Source organism: Armigeres subalbatus, chromosome 3 (genome assembly GCF_024139115.2).
Source record: "Armigeres subalbatus isolate Guangzhou_Male chromosome 3, GZ_Asu_2, whole genome shotgun sequence".
NCBI lineage: Eukaryota > Metazoa > Arthropoda > Insecta > Diptera > Culicidae > Armigeres > Armigeres subalbatus.
Genome location: NC_085141.1, coordinates 352,224,223 through 352,244,355, shown reverse-complemented (window position 1 = coordinate 352,244,355; position 20,133 = coordinate 352,224,223). Strand labels below are relative to the sequence as shown.

The following is a 20,133-nucleotide window of genomic DNA, read 5'->3' as shown; positions in this document are numbered from 1 at the left end:
CCAGGGATTTTCGGTCCCTTGTGCCGATGGCACAGGCTGGCTGGTACCCTCTTGCGACCCGGCGACTTGCCTGGTTGTTGCCTTTCGCCTTTTTGGGCCGAGAAGTCACCTTTTCGGGTCGACGCCCTTCGGGCTCCTCTGCACCCCGATCTGCTCCACCCAGACGACGTTTGGCCTTTACGGTTGCACGTCGTTTGGCTTTGCTCGGAGCGCCTTCGCCGGATTGCTGCCTGAGCAGTTTCGGGTTAGGCGCAGTATTTTCTTCATTAGCCGTCAGGGCGAAATCAACCGCCTCTTGGGCCATGGTTGCTCTTCCAAGGAAGGAGAAGGCATCGGTTTGAGCACCTTTGTCGGCCTTCTCTCTTCCCACCACCCGCCTGATAAACACATCCTGTTCTTGTCTTGCGACATCCGAAGGTTCTGTTTCAGTTCCTTACTGATGATATCATCAAGTTGGTCGGCGAACACCCGCATTCCGGGTAGTAGCATGCCGAGCGTGCTGATAGAGCTTATAGCGCGCAAATGCGGCTAAAGGTTTTTCCCCTTTTCCCGTCCCGTTCCCGACTCCAAAAACAGACGGCTTAAGCGCCACCTCCGAAGAGGACCGTCTGTCGAGGTTTGTTTGCCCGGCAAGAAACCCAACTCAGGGCGGGTTTTATGTATAAGAGTCCAAATAGCGATTTAGGGGACGAAACAGGAATTCAAACAAAAATCCTACTCGAGATTTCACCAACTTAGGTAACGCCCTAAGCACTTCACAAAAATGGTTGGTGCTAACCGTCGTTCTATCAGTACAAAAATACACCACTCACGCGTATCATCATTGGAAGACTTTTCTAATTCAGAAATTACCAGCCGCTTCAGACACGTGAGTGGAGAGACTGATTTCCCAGGCAGTCTATCCTGGCGTACAAAAAGAAACAGAAAACAACTAGGTAGAACGACGCGAACGTGAGAAATCTCGACGACAAAAAAACTGTTACAGGGAAAGCGCTAACACATTACAAACTACAGCTTTAGTATAACACAAACAAAAAACATATTGGCTTTATTCAGTTTTCATTAACCTAGGTTTTTATTTCATGTTTCGTGTTCCTTCTTCTCTTCTTCTTTCTTAATCTAGCTTTCCCTACTGTGTGTGTGCGGATTTCTGGCTTCTATCGACGTCTAACTTCTACTATCGACCATCGTCGATCTTCGAGCTCGGGATTAGTGTGTGGAGTTTAACGCATGCGTATTGTTAATCAATTTGCTTTGTACTCACGGTACCCTTTTATCCGGCAGCGGACGAATGCTGATGGTAAAGCAGAATTTATCGGCGGCGGCCGACGAAACGATGTTATTGCGGCAACCGTGCCAAATGCGGCGATGGTGGAGTTTACTCGTGGACTACGATGACGCTTGGTCGAAAAACGCTGTGTCGCTGCGCAACGGGAATTCCCAGACGGTGGTTGGTCCCGAGCTGGTACTGAAACGCGCGCCGGCTAAAGATGGCGCAGATGACGACGATGGGGATCGTCGGAGGCTTCAGGTGTCGCGCTACGGGTCGTAGCTAAGAATGAGGCTTTCGCTGGCCACTCTGTCGGACGATAGTCCCTTCCGGCTTTCCCCTCAAACCGGGACTTCTGTGCGCTGAAGCGTGGGGTCAAGAGTCGCGTTTGGCTTGTGGATGCGGTGTGCCGAGTATGGGCCGTGGATCGCTAGAAGCGAAAAAGCCGTCGAACGGCTGTTCGACACATTTAACAAAAAAATTTTCCACACAACAATTTCACTAATTACCTTTCCTGTTTACAATCGCACACACAAACTTGACCGCACGTAACCTTTTGGCTTAGGTTATTGAACTATTGGCTACACTGAAGGAACAAAAAGTAACATTTTAATTTAATCTAGAAGACTTCTCACATTTTAATAAATTACCAAATAAAACACACCGCGACACTAAACAATTATCACGCACTCTCGCCTCTTCCACGGTCCAGGTCAGAATGGACGAGTAGAAGTTCTTGAAGCCCTCAGAATAAGTGAGGACTTATTGCTTCGTGACCGGAAGTACGTGAAATTACCGAAGTAATTGCACGACTTGATCAAACGACGATTCTCATCAACCACGAATGTGAACCGATTAAAGCGCTATCTCTTTCGCTTTCCTTTTCGTCTGAATGACCTGTCTCGCTGAATTTGTTTTTGGACTCTTATACTTTTTAAAAGAGAGTAATGCTCAGATTGACCCTCGGGTTTTATAGCGGAGTGGGAATGCATTTTCATTTTATTGGAAATGTGGACACTGAATGTCTCAAACATAAATGACTATGGGATGCAAGTGAATTTAACAATGAACATAAATAATTATAAAAAGAAAATAAATTAACATTGAGAACAAAAATAATAAATAGAACGGAAATATTTATATTAGGTTATTCTATTATATGTACAATTTCACGATTATATTCAATAAATCTAAAAATAATATTTACAAAATAGTGACCATGTTACAAGCTATACCCTGTCACAGCTGGGGAGACTCTGGTGCTGCTAGTTGCAGCCTCCGTCACTCCGCTCTCCGCCTCCCTGGGCGGAGACCTCGCCAAAGAGGTTTGCACATGTCGAGGTAAGAGTGTCGCAGCGCCACCTCGAGGCATGGCAGGAAAGTGAGCGCATATGTGTGAGTATGGAGTGCACATGCCGAGGTCGTAGCGTCTAACTGTTGGTACCTATCGGTATCGACACCTCGAGGCATGGCAGAGGAGACTAGGAATGGGCGTTTTTCGGAAAAATATCGATACTGTCGAATCGATGTTTTTATTTCCGAAATATCGATGCCGGAAAATATCGGCGGTGAACATCGATATTCCGATATATCGATACGCCCAAAAAATTAAAAGCACGAGCAAATATAAAAATGGAAAAAAAGTTGGAAGCTTAGATTTCCCATTTCAGATCGTCGAATCACTGTTTTTACCAGATTGTGTCTAATGTGCTATATTTTCGCTCTGAAAAAATCGAAATCCGATATCAGCAACAAAAAATCGATACGGTCAAATATCGAACATAAAAAAATCGATACAAAATATCGATTAATCGGAGCGAAAATATCGATTTCCGATATATCGTATCGGTATCGCCCATTCCTAGAGGAGAGTACAGTGGGCATCCAAGTCAGCCTCACATGGTATGTTAGAATTGAGAACCTAAGTGAGTCCCACAGTTCCTAGGGGAAACGATCGTCGGAGCCCAAGGGAGTTTAGCCAGTATTAGCTTCACTGGTCGAATCCGACACTCCAGTACACTTCAGTGTGGTAGCTTAGTAACTACTAAGCAGGTTTGCTGGGTCGTGCGTAAATGCATTTTTCCTGTAAAAAACACTTGCGGAGCTCACGATCAGTTAGTGAAACTCACAAAAATTGATATTGACGCTCATTTGTATGGACAATTATTTAAGAGCTTGGGTAGTCACTTGCTATAGATGAGTTAGTACTGACCATTAAATTCCACCGCTTTGTAACTTCACCAACGACTACAAGAAGGCCGTTGTCAGTTTGGTCTTCAGTGTCGCATACTTAACTCAACTTGAATAAAAAAATACAGCTTATGTGCTTCATAATAATGCTTTATATTAGTGAGTTTTATTTTTATGCGTATAAACAAAAAAAAAAAAAACAAAAATGGGACTTATTATTATTTCTACCTGGAATTATTTTTACGCCCATTCAGCACGTGTTTTCTCAATCCGGGTATAAAATCCGCAAAGTGCTGCCTCCAGTTCACAGTCCCGAGGTCACACTCAAACAGTTTCCGTTCAACAGGATCCAAACTCTGCTGGATTCGTTTGATGTTCGCGTTTTCGATCTCCCAGTTCGTTACCATTAGTAGTCTCGACTTGTCCATCATTTGAAGGGCACGCTCGACCGCTCTCCGTATGCCCGGCGTCTGACCTGTCATGATTCTCAATCGATCCATAGCCGAGGCGTGAGCCAGCATCAGTGCTACAGCAAACCGGTATCGGGACTCGTTTGTCGTGCGAGTGTTCATGAAGTGACGACTGGAAAATAAATCTAGTTATCAATTCAACCGAAGTTTACACTAGTGCAATCTTACTAGATGGACCTTTGAAGCCACGGAAGACCTTCAACGAAATAGTTGTAGGTGTCTTGGAAGTTGGGACAACTTTTATCGGCATAGTTATAAACTGGAATTACATTCCGACCAGTATGGAAGCTGTTGGCCACATCGAAAGCACTCAAAAGTAGGGCATTGGCGCAATAATCCACAGGTGCAAACATCGGAACGGTGGCATTGTCCAAGAAGTACGCAGAATATAGTCCGAGAATCATAGGAAGAACGTACCCACCGGCTCCGTACATGTTGTCGATCCATGCGACCAGCGGCTCTTTATACGTAGACGTTACTGAAATTCACAGGTTACTGAATTTGGTAGGATTTTAGCTATGAAAATCAATTATGGATATTGCTAACTTGCTGGGGGCCTAAATATTCCAACAGGCAGATGAGAGAACTCCTGCTGAAGCTTTATTTCAACGCATTTCTTGGCAAACGTGTACGTATTGGGTAAACCCTTCAATATATACGGAGTTATGGCTTCCTTTTGCGTCTCATGCAACTGGTTAAGCATTTTCACAATTGCGTCGTATCCTCCGAAACCCACATCATTATACACTTTTTCCTCAATGACTTCTCGGTTACAGTTGGAATACATCGTGGATACTTGCATTGCCACTCTAAGATTCTTCATGTCTCTCACTAAGTTATAAAGGTTCAAATTGTTCTGAACGTTTTCTCTTAAAGAGGTTTGGAGTGATTCGTTGAAGCTAACGGAGGCTGCAAGCTGGAACACAGCATCGACTTCTTGCTCGAGCTGCCGACGAGTTTCCGCACTGAGTGCCATATCTGGGCGCGTCATGTCCACTTCGATTGCTTCTACCTTGGGTAAGGTGGACAACGAGCGGACCCTATCGAATACTATACCTGCCATCATTTTATGCAAGCGTTGCTCGGCATCGAGTCCCTTTTTCTTCCGAATCAGAAGGTATACCTTGCTTGGTTGTAGTAATCGTAAGGTTTTTTCCAATAAAATTTGTCCTAGGAATCCGGTCCCACCGGAAATAAGAATGGTCGAGTTTTTGTAGAAATTTCGTATCGATACCATGGTTTGCTATCAATTATTTCACGCGCGTTCTTCTCTGTGATTCGAACTGATATGAAGTGGAGCATTCAACGAAAAAAAGTAACATCTAATTAGCGAATTTCTCTGCGTGCAACGAAACCATCGAAAAGACAATAAAGACACGCAACTCTGTAGGATAGGTGTGGATAAATCATTGTTTTGAACTATCAAAATCAGATAATTAATTTATTGGCTCGTTCTATTCATTGGATTAAAATAAAATGCCATCTACTGTATGTGCCGGGTGGGAAAGTTTATGGAGATGAAAATGAAAGCTTAGCACGTAATAGTAACTCTATTGATGCAACGTCATGAAACGAGCTATTACTGTTCCATTTAATTCCCCCATTCGATTATAACTCAACTGATACGTATACTGCCGTTATACGCATAACTGTCCCATGTACATAGGAAATCCCAGCAAACATGGGACAACTATGCGTATGACGGCAGTATATATCCTCCTGTAGAATTATGTGTCTTCAGTGTCACGTACGTGACTCGACTCAAGTTGCATCCAGTGGTGGAATTGAAATTCTATTTTTCGGGAGGACACTCAAAAGGACATACATCGTCTGGCAGAAAGTTCAAAAATGTATGTGACTCCACAGAATTTTAATTAGATTTCATGCTACTAAGAATTTGGATGACGTGTGTGATAGAGAAACTTGAATGATAGGAGATGAGGTTGAAAGTGATGATCTTCGCCGACAACGCATCTGAACAAGATAACCACGGATGATTTCGTCTTTCAAGGTACAAAAATGTTATTCTAATTATGAGCAAAATCGATTCAGGAATTGATTTATTAACTAAATGTGTAGTGATTGTGGGTCTTATAGTAAATCAATTAATTGAAACAGAACTTAAAAGAGAGTCGATAAAACTGTGTGATGAATCGACTCCTGATCAACTGATTGTTAAATCAAAACTTAAGTTTGGTTAAAAATCAATAGATTTAATAATTGAGTGTCAGTTGGAAATCGTGGACTAATGTTTGCTCATTTGGTAGTCATCGATTAGTAAATATAGAAAGTCAATATAAATAGTGACCAAGCACTGTTTTATTTTCTATGTACATCACTAGTGAGAACTAACAGCTTGTAATACACAGCACGACAGAGCCAGCAAGCGCTCTCCCGGAACGTGCGCGTGCTGAAAGTATAAGTTTGATATATCTGTATTGATAAGAATTTTACTTCCCTTCATTCAGTTTACTAGAACCCATAGAATATTAAAATGCAATATCTTACGTTAATCGCTAATTATTAGTGTAAAACAATATCTTACAAATGAAACGAAGAGTTCGAAACCAGTTGAAGCTAATGCGATACTAGTTAAATATTTGTTTGTTATAATAAGTTGTGCTTATCTTTGGCAGGTCTTATTTTATATGAGACATATGAGGTGCTTAGTGAATGAAGTAAAAATGGTCGATTCTATTTAAATTACACATTGATATAATTCATTTATTGACATAATTCAAAACAAGCATTACCGTTTTATTGCCACTTATCGCCCAATAAAGTACTTCACCAATTTCAGCAAACTGAAAAACAGAATACTCCAGATAGCGTACAGCGTACACTGCTTGCCTTCCCATTTGCCCTTATCAACATTCGATTTCTGTTCCTTCTCCTTCCTGGGCTGGATCGCATATTTGACCACACCGGGTATGAAACTCCTATAGTATGCATCCCAATCCACCTGGGTTAGATCGAAGGGAAACGTTTCCGCATCCTCCCGGCTCACTTCCTGCCGCCACAGTCGTTGAATGTTGTCGTTACGCATTGTCCACTCGCGGAAGGTGAAAAACTTCAGCACATCGCTTTGACTGATCATCCGTTCGAAAATCTGCGACATGGCTGGTTTTTGTCCTCGGAGCTGCCGAATGAAATCTAGGAATAAACCTTCTATGCGCATGATTGTTTTACAAATGGCGTATCGTACTGGGTTGCGGGTGATTGTCGCCGTTAGGCAATATCTGCAAAAGTGAAGGTGTTATTGGGAATATGATGAATTAATTATAAAAAGTTTGATATGACTTACGCCAGCACTCGTTTGCCCGGGGGTAGTCCTTCGCAGAACCGAGCACAGATTTTATCCCATGTGAAGATTCGGTCCGGGTTTGTGTAATTATAAACAGGAATGATCGGAGCTAGAGAGCGTTGCTCAACAATGTCAATCGCACACATAAGAAGAGCGTTGACGCAATAATCGACCGGCACAATGAATGGGCGCTTGCGGGTATCCAGGAAGGCGGCACTGTAGAGTCCTTCCGATAGCATTACCACTAGCCCGGAGGGACCGTTGAAGTTGTTGATCCATCCGGTGATTGGTTCCTGATACGTTGAAGTGACTGGAATTAAATAAACTGTTAGTCAATCGTTCGATTAAAAAAAATGTGACACGTAAACAATTATTCAAGAGTTGCTATTAGGGTAAATAAAGTGATGAAAACTGATTGATTTTTACGTATGAAAATCTCTACATAATAAAACTGGAAGAACTGTAATGTGATCAGACGCTATACTCAGACTGAGGTGAACCAGCCCAGGGCTGAAAGCGTCATAAATAAAGAAACTACGCATAATACAACAAATCCGGTACTCTTCTTATAGAGCTCATGATGGAAGGCATCGTGTATCCCATTTATATAAATCACATTGCTGAACGCTGCCCACAACATATTCTCCCAAATTTTGTTCTGTCGACCAGCACCAAATGTAAGATAGTTCATGGGCCAGATATTGCAGCAATGCCGCGAATACAACGTGCTCACACATCGTCTATTCATTTGACCTCAAGGTCGCATATGATACAATCGATCGAGACCAGCTATGGCAGCTAATTCACGAACACGGATTTCCGGATAAACTGACAGTTAAGTTGGTTGATCAATGAGGCGATGGATCGGGTGATATGCGTAGTTCCAGTTTCAGTGGCATTCTCGAGTCCATTTGAAATGCGTTGAGGGTTACGGCAAGGTGATGGTATTTTGTGCCTGGTGACATCCGATAACGATACCAACAGATAAATTCGGATACTCATCGTGGCGGGAATCTGTACATACTTTGGACTCCGCAAGACGCTCCGATCGAATTGAGTTCGCCGCCGTACCAAACTGACTATCTACAAGCGCTCATTAGACCGATAGTTCTCTACGCACACGAGACCTGGACGCTGCTCGTGGAGGACCAACGCGCACTTGGAGTTGAAAGGAAAGTTCTGCGTACCATTTATGGTGAGGTGTAGATGGCGGAAAGCACATGGAGGAGGCGTATGAACCACGAGTGTTTTTCTTTTTTTTTTTTGTCTATATTTAAGAGACTTTCAGCCCGAGGCTGGCTCGTCTCTGATTTACAATATGCTACAAATTCGATACATTATTTTTTTGTTTTTGATCGTGTGTTATACACTCTCCAGTCCGCTCCATCATGTTCTCTGGTATCGCCTGTATTGTAAGCGTCTTCACCACACGATCTCTTTGGGATGTTATCGGCACGTGTGTCGCTTGCTGTTCCCGATGCGGCTGACAATCGCCTTTTCGCGCTGGCTCCAGTAGTGCCGGGCTCAATTTGCCTTTCGTCGTCGTCGTCGTCGTCATTGTCGTTTTCACTTTCGTTTGATTCCGTTTGCACTGGTGGAGGGCCGGTATTGATTTGTTCGGATGTGTTCGATGGTATTTGTAATGTAGGCTCTGAAGTCGCCACTGGGCACTTTGATTGCTGTTGATCATTTTGTTTTTGGCCAGTAACTAGCGTCGGTTCATTCTCGATAGAGATGCGCGATGGTATCGGTTTTTCTATCATCATTCGCACTACTCTCACACCGTTCAGCACTCCCGGGAAGAAGTTTTTCCAGGTCTCATTTTGTATGGAGATTATTTTGCCATATTGTTTCAGATGGTTGATGATAGTGGTATTCGGCATGCGTGGCGAAAGGTCGTGTAGCTTGATTGTTGTAGTGGGGCCATCAACATACACCGGTATGTGATAGATTACGCCTAGACGATGGAATGAGTGTTTCAGATGGTTTTGCTGCTGTAGTCGTGGTGCTACACCTGCATCGTTCATCTCGATAAACACGCAGTTGTTGAGGTTGTGCAGCTGAATGCTCTTAACATCAGCCATGTCAAGCTTGATTGACTTCTCCAGGAACTTTTTCACCTGTTCCAACGGAGGTCGTGTTGGAAGAACACTAAAGTCCACGACAAGCGTGTTCGTTCTGTGTGACATTTTGCACTGAGTGGATTCGACACGAACCGAGGAATATCGTTTGTTAAGCAACTGTGCGGAAAGACGTCTATCGTGCGCGAGAAGCGATTGCCAACTGAACCACGAGTTGCATCAGCTGTTGGGAGAACCATCCATCGTTCACACCGCAAAAATCGGACGACTGCGGTGGGCCGGGCATGTAGCCAGAATGTCGGACACTAACCCGGTGAAAATGGCTCTTGATAATGATCCGACGGGCATAAGAAGGCGAGGTGCGCAGCGAGAAAGGTGGCTCGATCAGGTGGAAAACGGATTGCGGACCTTTCGTAGACTGCGTGGTTAGACGTGCTCCATGGACCAAGTTGAATGGGAATGACTTTTATGTACTGCGCAGGCCACTCCGGCCTTAGTCTGAGTTGTTCGCAACAAACTAGGGCTGTCCACCCCTAGACTACATCCCTGGATCAACCTCTGCAAGGTATCTGCAGTGATTATATCACTACCACCATCTGCCAAACAACAATAAGGCAAAAACAAAGGTGCTGTTTGAACGAGATGGCGCCACAACATTTAAAGTAAAATAAATTTCCTTGTATGGACAAATCATCCGTTCTCATTAACTACGCATCGCATCAATATGAAACCTAGGTCAAAAATCAACAAATAATTTTTAGATTTTTTGTTCCCACGACTTGTTTTACAGTTCTAAACAATAAAAAGATTTCATTGTACCTCCATACTAAATTCTAGCTGTATACTTTCATTTTTTCAAGACTGTTCTCCACCTCGTGTGTGGAAGGAACATTGAAAGCTTATGATATCGAACAGCAGATGTCACTAGTGTATATGCAATATTACATTGATACAAACACACAGCAACACCACCTGTCGCCTGATAATAGAAATATTGCAATTATACCATCAGGTGTAGTGGCTGTTGTTAAACTATTTAGGAAGGGCCTTAAGCGGAATTTTTGCTAGAATGCAACTGACGATCTCCTATTGATATGTAGCCTGACCACTAATGTTCTACGAATCGTCATCCGTAGAACATCATCACCATCCACGCATGTATTGCATAGGCACCAGCAACTGGATAGGTACCCGAACTGATATCGGCGATAGAGAGTGAGTCCCTCGCTCTCCGGTCAGCATTTATCAGCTCTTGACAAGCCCAACCTTGACCTCGATACTGAAGGATGCTCGATCGAGCCAGTTAGATTTGGTTCCCTGACGAGAACACTGGCCCATATACAGTTCTAAATTCGTTAGTTTTCAAATCCAAAAACACAGTACTAAAAGTAGTAAAGTGCATGCTGTTTGTGTCTCTAAAATAAAGTTTTTTTTTAAATAAATGTGTAAAGTCGTTCAAACGATGAGATGATGATTGGGAATGGGATGATTCCGGATTTAAGGATTTATAACCAAGAGCTTCAGAGTTGAACTAGACTGATGCCTCAGTCTCCTCTGAATCCTCACTTTCCTCTATATTCAACGGTCGATGTCTAACCATATTAAGAGGCTCATTCCACTAAATCTAAGATCAGGTAATCAGACAGGTTCCCACATTGTGGTCTTCCGAACCAGATAGGACCAGGGAAGGATCAACGGAAGCTCGAATAGGACCTTGTCGAAGCAGATGTCTAGAGACGGAAAAACGGTACAAATTAGTAAAATCGGTAAATCGGTATTGAACAAAGGGATTGTTATTGTGGAAAAAGGATCAACGCTACAAAGGACCTGTATTTCAATGGAAGAAAGGATATCCACTATCACGGCTTGAGGGCATCGTAGCTTGGCTTGGACATCCATTGCCCGACTTTTGGTCAGGTTAGTGCAGACTGCTTACTATATAGAGCGGAGCAGAATGGATACGTTTTCGTGCGTTTTGACAGTTTTCCCATGGCAAAACTTGAAAACACGCGCAATCGTATCCATTCTGCTCAGCTCTTATGTCCAGGCGATCCTAGGGAACTACAAAACTCTAACACCTGAAATCTTCCGTAAAACGCATGCACACACTCGTCGAGATTTGGATTTCGGATTTTCTGGAGGCTTGATTTCATCGCGAAGTGAACTTAATGTACTATTCGTCGCTAGTTGGACTGCATGGTGCTGGAACTGGAGTCGGGCAACCGGAAGGACATTCGCTGGAAAAGTGCCGAAACTTGCCTCACTTTGAAATTTTTCTAGATTTGAACAACCAACGGAACAACGCCGGATATAACCATCTGGTGTACCAAATACCGGAAGTGAGGACATCTGTTTTTTTTCCATCTGAAGGCGCTGCGTGTCGTCGCTCCAAATTTCCTTCAACAGGATACTGAACGTTGTCGGTCGACGACATCTATGGTGTCGTGAGAAGATACAATCGTCATCTTCTGGAAGATATCACGTTCGAATGCGAAGAGGCAGCGCCTACAATTATTTGTCCAGGTAAATAATTTTTTTTGGTATATGTCGCCGAAGCAAGGCGCACAGTAAATAAACCTGTTCATTTGAAATTCTATCCTCTTCGAGCTAGGCGTGTACGCGGAATATTACACCTCCATCTCTCTCGTTCTATTACCGGTGCACTGTGACGTGAGCCATGCCACTGCACTAGCCGGATCGTCCGCCAAAAAGTCGTCGCTGAAGCAGCTTATAGCAAGGCTTATGGAGTCGCAGTCCTTGCTGCAGGACATTTAGGAATTTCTTGAGAACATGAAAGAGCATACGAAGCTTTCTCAGGTGAAAGTCTGACTACAAAAGTTGGAGGATACGTGGGATGAATTTTCGGAAACGTTTGTCAAGTTCAAGTCTCATGACGATTACAAGAAAGACCAGACTTATGACAAGGAAAGGCGGGAGTTCAACAACCGGTTTTGTGAGGCCAAGTCTTCTCTCGTGGACCAAGCGAAGGAAAGGAAGGAACCATTGCTGCTAGAACAGAGTGAGCGGGTACATGACACTTCCGTACCAAGTGCGCTTGACAACGTTCGCTTGCCTTAAATCAAAGTTTTAATGGAGATATCGACGAATGGTTGAGTTTCCGGGACCTCGTCACCAAGCTTATTCATTGGAAGCCGGACCTGCCAGAGATGGAGAAGCTCCATTACTTGAAAGGATGCTTTCAAGTGGAACCTTGACGATCCGCTAAAGGTAACCAAGGCTATAGCAAGCTATTGTAGAAACGGCAGATTCAATCGCTCCTGTTATTGCAGAAGCAGAACCATCCTTTTCACGGGGGGCGCTGCGTAGCGTGTTCGGGAAATCATCTGCTGTTCCAGTGCAACTCTTTCTAACGGTTATTGGTCTCAGACAGGGACGGACTGCTGAGAACTCACTTCCTCTATCGAAACTGCATCAGGCCGGAGAATTTGGCGCGGTAATGCCAATCCAAGTACTCGTGCAGAAACTGCAAGGATGGTCACCTTGGTCTGATTTAAGACAGAAAAGGGTGGTGAAATCAATCTAAATTCCTCTCAAGTGGCAAATACGGCAGCCACCAATACAACGGTTTCAAATGCGGCACATCAATACTTTGCTAAAGTCCTGCTCCCTACGGCAGTTATCGTTATGATGGACAACGAGTTACCAGCATCTCGCAGCTCGCAGGTGCTCTTTTGGATTCCGGCTCTGAGAGCAATTTTCTAACAGAGTGGTTGTGCCAGCATACGAAGGTGATTCGAAATAAGGTGGATATTTCGGTCCTTGGAATCGGACAAACTTCAACAAGGGCCAAGCAGCGTAACGTTCTTGCGAGAACTGGATTTTCTTATTTTACCCAAGGTAACAGTTAACCTGCCAACAATTTCGGTTAAAATTGATGGCTGGTCAATTCCAAGCGGGATCGAATTGACGGATCCTGCCTTTTTCGAGTCTAAGGGAGTGGACATCGTGTTCGGGATTGAATCGTTCTTCGACTTCTTCCAGACAGGCAGACGGATTTAATTAGGGAAACAGCTACAAACACTTAACGACTCGGTATTTTGATGGCTCGTTTGTGGAGGCACACCTAAGCGACAAAATTTCAACCTCCGAAGGGACGGAATTCACTTTTGGAGAGTTTTTGGCAATATGAGAAACTTGGTTCGTAAAATGCATGTTTTCTGGAGGAGCGCTGCTGTGAGGAGATATACCAGCACACAGTTCATCATGAGCAGGACGGTCGGTACATCGTTATACTGCCAAGATTGACACGAGATTCCAATTTATGAGAACAGTACATCGCATTCATGAATGAATATCTTCTCATGGGTCACATGAGTAAGATTGAGCAGGCTATTCTGGAAACGATGCTATTTGCCGCATCTTCCGTTGGTTGAAGAGGCATTAACCACAAAAAAGGTATGAATAATGTTCGATGCTTTTTGCATCTTGCTGGTGGGGCAGTGATTCAAGAGGACTTAATTGTATGACATTTGCCAGAAAACCATTTGTCAGAATCAATTTGCCAGAATGATTTTTACCAGAAACCCATTTGCCAAAATGGACCATATGCCAGAAAGCCATTCCCCAGAATAGCCCATTTGCCAGAATGTACCATTCCCCAGAAATAGAAAAACTGGAAATAACGATTATTCCATCAATAATAAAGAATAGAAAAAGAATTATATATAGAAGATTATTTTATATAACGGAGATTTGGCATTATTTACTAATGAAGGGATTCTCGGTATGATCAATTTTCATAAAAGGGATTATTTAACATATTAGACAATTTTCAGAAAGATGGATACTATTTATCAAAAAATACATTCATATTTGCCTAATACCAAACAAACTGTTTAGGAATGGATATCATACACTACCAAAAATCCACACATTTTTATTGGCAAAAACAACATAGATGTATATCCGCGCACAGATAACCATTCTTCACGCAAGCTACTAATAAAAGATGTGTCCAAATACACTTTATGTGTGATCTGAAATCAGCAATTATTTAATTTATGTATGGTACTATATCGATTATATTAGGGTGGAGCTATTGCAAAAATTTATATTGGCAGTGTATTCCTTCGCCTTATTCCACACGCAGACTTCATTTCAAAAATTGAATCATGTCTACGATTGGACAATATCACTTTAAGGCATACTTGACAGCTATTTGCTTTCATTGAATAAGTTATAGTCTACTTTCAAAGAAAGAATTATATCCACAATTGCCATATTCAAACACACACTTCTAGAGAAGGGATAACATCTACTCTTACCATAATCGAAGCAATCGCCTTCTGTTAATCATATCCACCATTTCCATTGCTTCATTTCTGGCGAATGCTTATTTTAAAAGAAGGGATCACATCCACCACTGCCTTAATCCGGACAACCACCTACGTTTAATGAAAAAGTTACATACACCATTGCCTTAATCCGCCTTATTTATGTAGAAGGGATAATTTACACCATTGCTTTAATCATGGCAAACGCCTATTTTTAAATAAGGGATCACATCCGCCATTGCTTTTTTCCTGGCAAACGCCTACTATTGAAAAAGGAATGCCATCTACAATTGCCTTAGTCCAGACAAGCGCCTATTTTTTAAAAATAGGAATCACATTTTCCATTATATTAATTCCGGCAAACGTCTACTTATAAAAACCCAGATCAATCCACCTAGCGTTGGTGGTGCCTTTCTCGCGCATTAAAATAATAAGAAAAACACATAAGAGAGGTCGAAATAGAACTTTAGGGGGATAGATTTTACTTTTTCCATCAATTCATATGTATTTGCGGTCATTTGAATGCATTACTGCAATATTTGGAAAAAAAAAATTTTGTCGTCTTTGAATTTTTTTTTCCAAGGGGGGACCCTTGGCAGAAAAACAATGTTTTTTCAATAACTTTGGAACGCAATGACCGATCAGGCCAATTTTCAATAGGAAACAACTAGACCGCAATCCGGGTCGACTGCAACTTGTTGCGAGCAAATCGAATAATGCTAAGTACAAAAAAGTGTGTCTCACATTTTTGTACACACACACACACACACACATACATACACACATACAGACATCACCTCAATTCTTCGAACTGAGTCGATTGGTATATAACACTATGTGTCTCCCAGCCTTCTATCAAAAGTTCGGTTTTGGAGTGATCCTATAGCCTTTACGTATACTTTGTATACGAGAAAGGCAAAAGGGATCATACCCACCATTGCTTTTCCTGGCAAATGTATATTAAAAAAAAGGCTCACATCCACTATTGCCTTATCCGGGAAAGCGCCTATTTTTAAAGGAGGAATCTCATCCACCATTGCCTGAATCCGGGCAAGCACCTTCTTATAAAGAAGGAATCACACACCACCATTGCCTTAATCCAGGCAAGCGCCTCCTTTTAAAGAATGAATTACATCCACCATAGCGTTAATCCGGGCAGGCGCCTTCTTTTGAATCATATCCACCATTGTTTTAATCCTGGCAAGCGCCTACTTTTAAAGAAAGGATCACATCCACCATTGCCTTAATCCGGGAAAGCGCCTGCTTTTAAAGAAGTGACCTTATTCACCATTGTCCTAATCCGGGCAAGCGCATTATTTTAAAGAAGGGATCACACACCACCATTGCCTTTATCCGGGCAAGCGCAAGAATGAATTACATCCACCATTGTCTTAATCCGGGCAAGAAGGGATCACATCGATCCACCATTGCTTCATTTGTGGCGAACGTCTATTTTTAAAGAAGGGATCACATCAACCATTGTCTTATTCCGGGCAAGCGTCTTTTTTTTTTTTAAAAAAAAGGGATGAAATCCACCATTGCCTTAATCTGGGCAAAATCCTATTTGAAAGAAAGGATCACAGCCTCCATTACCTTAATCCAGACAATATATATATGCTTACTGCGAAAGAATTGCGTCTTTTCAGTTCTTGTATAGACCAGTGTGGTGTTGTATTCCTGACTAGAAAACAACAACAAAAAATAATGGAAAATGTCCCTTGCTGAACGTTGTTCACAGGTATGCCAAAAGTTTAAGGCGTTACATATTATTATGCAAACTGGGCAATCCACTATGGGGAATTCTCATACAAATGGGCGGCCAAAAATATTTTTTCAATGAAAACTGTTTCTATGTGCAGGAATATTTTAGAACCTTTTTTTAACCCTTTAAGGGCCATCGTTAACCCTTCAAAAAATGTCATCCGCGAAATTTTTTTTAAATTTTTTTTTCGGTATTTATTAATACAGCATGCAAAAAATAGCAAAAAACTATATTTCTAGTAATAATGTTCATTTTCTGATCATAACGACGTATAGAGAATAAAAACCACAATTTTCAAGAAAACGTTGATTGCAGCGTTCTCGTAAAGGCGCAAATATGCGCAAGCAAATCATTCACTAGAAGGTGGTACTACGGTTATATTTCAATCCCCCATTTACAGATCAGGGGGCATTTGGGGACATTAGGTTTGCGGAACCATTTTATAGCAAATAATTATAATAATTAAAGTTTTTATTCTACAACTTTTTGATATTAGACTTCGCGTGCAAAACAAACCAATCTATCGGAAAGCAAAACTTTTACGCTTTGAAATGATATATAAAACATTACATTTGGAGAAGAAATTACTTCATAACATATAAATCCAAGTTAGTAATGATTTTTTATTATTATCAGCTTTTTTCACTTCCCCAGCCCATATATTTTGACTGAATAAACACAGCGCTTCAATATTTTCCGATTCTCTTATCTAGGGTATATACTTTCATATGATATATAAATTAGACAAATTGGAGATAGTAAATTTTCCGATTAATGGCCACCCTTTTCCCCATAGTGCAAGCGCGTGCATGGCAAATAGGAGATGACCAATTCTGGGGAATGGTGCATTCTGGTAAATGGCTTTCTGGGGAATTGTGCATTCTGGCAAACGGCTGTCTGGGGAATGGTCCATTCTGGCAAAACGCATACTGGCAAATGACTTTCTGGCGAATGTCATACAACCAGAGGACTTAGGTCCTCTTCAACGAAACTCCCGGCGTCGGGAGTTTTGTTGAACGATATTTTGCTGGTGGGGCCAGTGATTCGAGAGGACTTGAGGTCCATAATTTTGCGAAGCCATACTCGACAAATCATATTGGTGTCTGATGTGGAAAAAATGTTCCGACAAATCAATATTTGCGAAGCAGATAGACCACTTCAATGCACTATGTGGAGATCTTCACCGGTTGGGGAAGTTGAGGCATATGAGCTCAACACCGTGACGTATGGAACCAAGCCAATTCCTTTTCTAGCTAAACGTACGGTCAAACAACTGGTCCAAGATGAGAAAACCCGGTTCCCATTAGCAGCACGGGCTGCTGATTTATATGTATATATGGACGATGTCATTACGGGAGCGGACGACGTTGCTACTGCTGCGATTCTCCAAAGCCCTCTCAACTAAATGACGGCTGGTGGCGGGTTCCCACTTAGAAATTCGGCTTCTAACAGTTCTAAGATACTGGAAGGTGTTGCTCCTGAGGATTTAGAAATCCCACTGACTGTTGAGGTCAATCTTGGTTTTGATTCCTCAGTGAAAACCCTAGTGCTGACCAGGGTTCCAGAGACAGATGTCTTAAAATTCCATTTTAAAATCATCCCAGAGGAGTCGAAAAATACCCAGTGGCCATCTGAGGTCGGGCGTGTGCTATGGTCCATGTACGCAAGCAACAGAAATTGACTTGGACGGCGCCTGGCCTCGTCTGGGGTCGTTCAAAAATGATGTCACAGGTTTTATTGGGGGAGGGGGTCTAAGATTTTGTGACACTACATGTACTAGCTATTCAGAAAAGCGTGACAGAGGGGGGGAGGGGGTCTAGAAATCCCAAAAAGTAGTGGACGTCATATTTGAATCGCCCTTCGTCAATGTACATGACGAGTGCGCTCGAAAAAAAAGGCGCCTGTACGATCAAGTAAAAAGTAATAGGGGCGTGACCTCGGAGACCGATGTTTGACAACATCGGTCTGTCAATTTTTGTCCTGTATAAGAAAATGTAATTTCAATTTTTTTAGTTACCATCAACAAATCTTGTAAATCCTGGTAGAAGAAACTACCTCTAAGCAAATTGGGAACGGTTCCAGCAGGTCTTTGATTCCAACATCACTTAAGATGCGCACCTTGAAACTTCGGACTCTACTGATCCATTGAACAGGCAATTTTGGTGACCCTGGGAGCAGCATGTACCAACAACTCGTCAGGAAAGCAAAACCCTAGTCATTGATACACTCACCAACGATTTGATTCGTCCACAAAATGTCACCCGCAGGCAGTATCAACGGAATCTATGACAAAAGGTCGAAAGGAAAAAATCTCGAAAAGACAAAACGTCGAAGGGGACAGAAGGTCGTGGATTTTGTGTTTGTGCATATCTATCATTAATGATTGACTCTCAAAAGTCGAATTGAATAAATATTACAATTCCTCGTATAGGTTTTCCAATCTCCAGACCTTTTCGTAGACACTGTCTTCGTCGATTGTGCCGTTTGGTACTACTTTTTAAACCTATGGAAGCGTAGTTTAGAGAGCTGGTTCAGATGTACTCTTACATGTTTGTAGTTGTGAGAAAACGGTCACGTGGGTCACACATTCCTTACTTAGGGAATAGAGTTAAGTCGCTACATACCAATCGGTGGTCGAAAAATTCCAATCGGAAGTGATCCATATTTTTCTCGTACCATCACTTCGGCACACTTTTTGCTGAACGTATAGGTATTTGGAAACCGTTTGATGACATGAGGTTCCATACTCCGAACTTCTGAATCACTCATATTCGACACGATATTGATGATGTTGGCATAACCTCCAAATCCGATATCATCGTAGATTCGTTCTTCGATCATGTTTTTGTCACAATTCGAATAAAAAGTCGAAACATGCACTACCACCTTGAGTCGCTTCATTTGACTCACAAACTCCAGCAAACGGTCGCTGTATACCACATTTGTTCTCATCGCACAATCCAGCGGCTCATTGAAGCTAATTGACGCTAACAGATTGAACACTACATCGACTTCTTCCAGTAGTCTCGATTTTATATCTCCCTCGACCAGATCACCATCACTACTCAAATCAACCTCCACTGGTATCACTTTGCTTCGCAGCTCCTTGCTCCCAGGTGGATCTTGCCTAACTTTATCAAACAATGCCCCTTCCAGTATCCTGTGCAGACGTTCTGCGCCAGTGGAATTTCGTTTAGCTCGGATCATGACGTACACTTTCGCGACATCCAACGACCGCAGAATCTTCTCCAAAAGAACCTGACCGAGAAATCCAGTGGCCCCTGTGATGAAAACCGTTGATCCTCGGTAGAACTTTCCAACTTTCGAATGATCACCGTCACTCATCTTGAGGTCTTTTCTTCTAGCGCAATCCGTTCCCGTATACAACCGCGAGGCTACTAATCGGAATTAACTAATCCATAGAAGTACTTAAGAAAGCGCATTCTAGCCGCACCTCGTTGGCAAACAGTGATACCACTTGAGATTCGATTACTTCTGGCGGATGGGGATGGGGTTGATCCCGTTGGATGTACCACCCTTCAATAACAACCATCGCAAATGACTACCCTATTGTGTGCGTTTGGAAGCTTCCATACGTACAGTTTTGGCGTTAGAAGTGCGCGACACTGTATTTGCCCACGGTAAACCTCTCCACGTTTGCAGTGTAGCTATTTACTAGCAAATTTATATTCACTGTAGCAACGTGATTGAACGCGAAGTTGACATGGTGCGATTTGCTATGGGTCAGGTATGATTGCCCTG

General features: G+C 42.5%; 3 protein-coding genes across 3 annotated transcripts; all 3 read right to left on the bottom strand.

Annotated features, from left to right (window-relative positions):
• Nucleotides 1–3,684: 3,684 nt before the first annotated feature.
• Nucleotides 3,685–5,167, bottom strand: LOC134222810 (fatty acyl-CoA reductase wat-like). The gene is made up of 3 exons (XM_062701959.1): nt 4,477–5,167; nt 4,099–4,408; nt 3,685–4,042 (listed from the first exon to the last, which is right to left on the bottom strand). Exons 1-3 carry the CDS (start codon nt 5,165–5,167, stop codon nt 3,685–3,687), a joined length of 1,359 nt encoding a protein of 452 aa, XP_062557943.1.
• Nucleotides 5,168–6,244: 1,077 nt separating this feature from the next.
• Nucleotides 6,245–20,011, bottom strand: LOC134226064 (fatty acyl-CoA reductase wat-like). The gene is made up of 3 exons (XM_062706582.1): nt 18,996–20,011; nt 7,235–7,544; nt 6,245–7,169 (listed from the first exon to the last, which is right to left on the bottom strand). The coding sequence occupies exons 1-3, from the start codon at nt 19,714–19,716 to the stop codon at nt 6,698–6,700; spliced, it is 1,503 nt and encodes a 500-aa protein (XP_062562566.1). The 5' UTR covers nt 19,717–20,011; the 3' UTR covers nt 6,245–6,697.
• Nucleotides 7,587–10,160, bottom strand: LOC134226065 (uncharacterized). The gene has a single exon (XM_062706583.1). It carries the CDS (start codon nt 9,421–9,423, stop codon nt 8,572–8,574), a length of 852 nt encoding a protein of 283 aa, XP_062562567.1. The 5' UTR covers nt 9,424–10,160; the 3' UTR covers nt 7,587–8,571.
• Nucleotides 20,012–20,133: the final 122 nt, after the last annotated feature.

What these genes read in the sequence shown, in the direction of transcription:
- LOC134222810 (XM_062701959.1), bottom strand. Translation starts at nt 5,167, where the DNA reads ATGGTATCGATACGAAATTTCTACAAAAACTCGACCATTCTTATTTCC. An exon ending in AATATTTAGGCCCCCAGCAA is followed by an intron (nt 4,409 to 4,476) that starts GTTAGCAATATC and finishes TGTGAATTTCAG; the next exon opens with TAACGTCTACGTATAAAGAG. An exon ending in TGGCTTCAAAGGTCCATCTA is followed by an intron (nt 4,043 to 4,098) that starts GTAAGATTGCAC and finishes TTTATTTTCCAG; the next exon opens with TCGTCACTTCATGAACACTC.
- LOC134226064 (XM_062706582.1), bottom strand. Translation starts at nt 19,716, where the DNA reads ATGAGTGACGGTGATCATTCGAAAGTTGGAAAGTTCTACCGAGGATCA. An exon ending in AATTTTTCGACCACCGATTG is followed by an intron (nt 7,545 to 18,995) that starts GTATGTAGCGAC and finishes ATTTAATTCCAG; the next exon opens with TCACTTCAACGTATCAGGAA. An exon ending in CCGGGCAAACGAGTGCTGGC is followed by an intron (nt 7,170 to 7,234) that starts GTAAGTCATATC and finishes TCACTTTTGCAG; the next exon opens with ATATTGCCTAACGGCGACAA.
- LOC134226065 (XM_062706583.1), bottom strand. Translation starts at nt 9,423, where the DNA reads ATGTCACACAGAACGAACACGCTTGTCGTGGACTTTAGTGTTCTTCCA.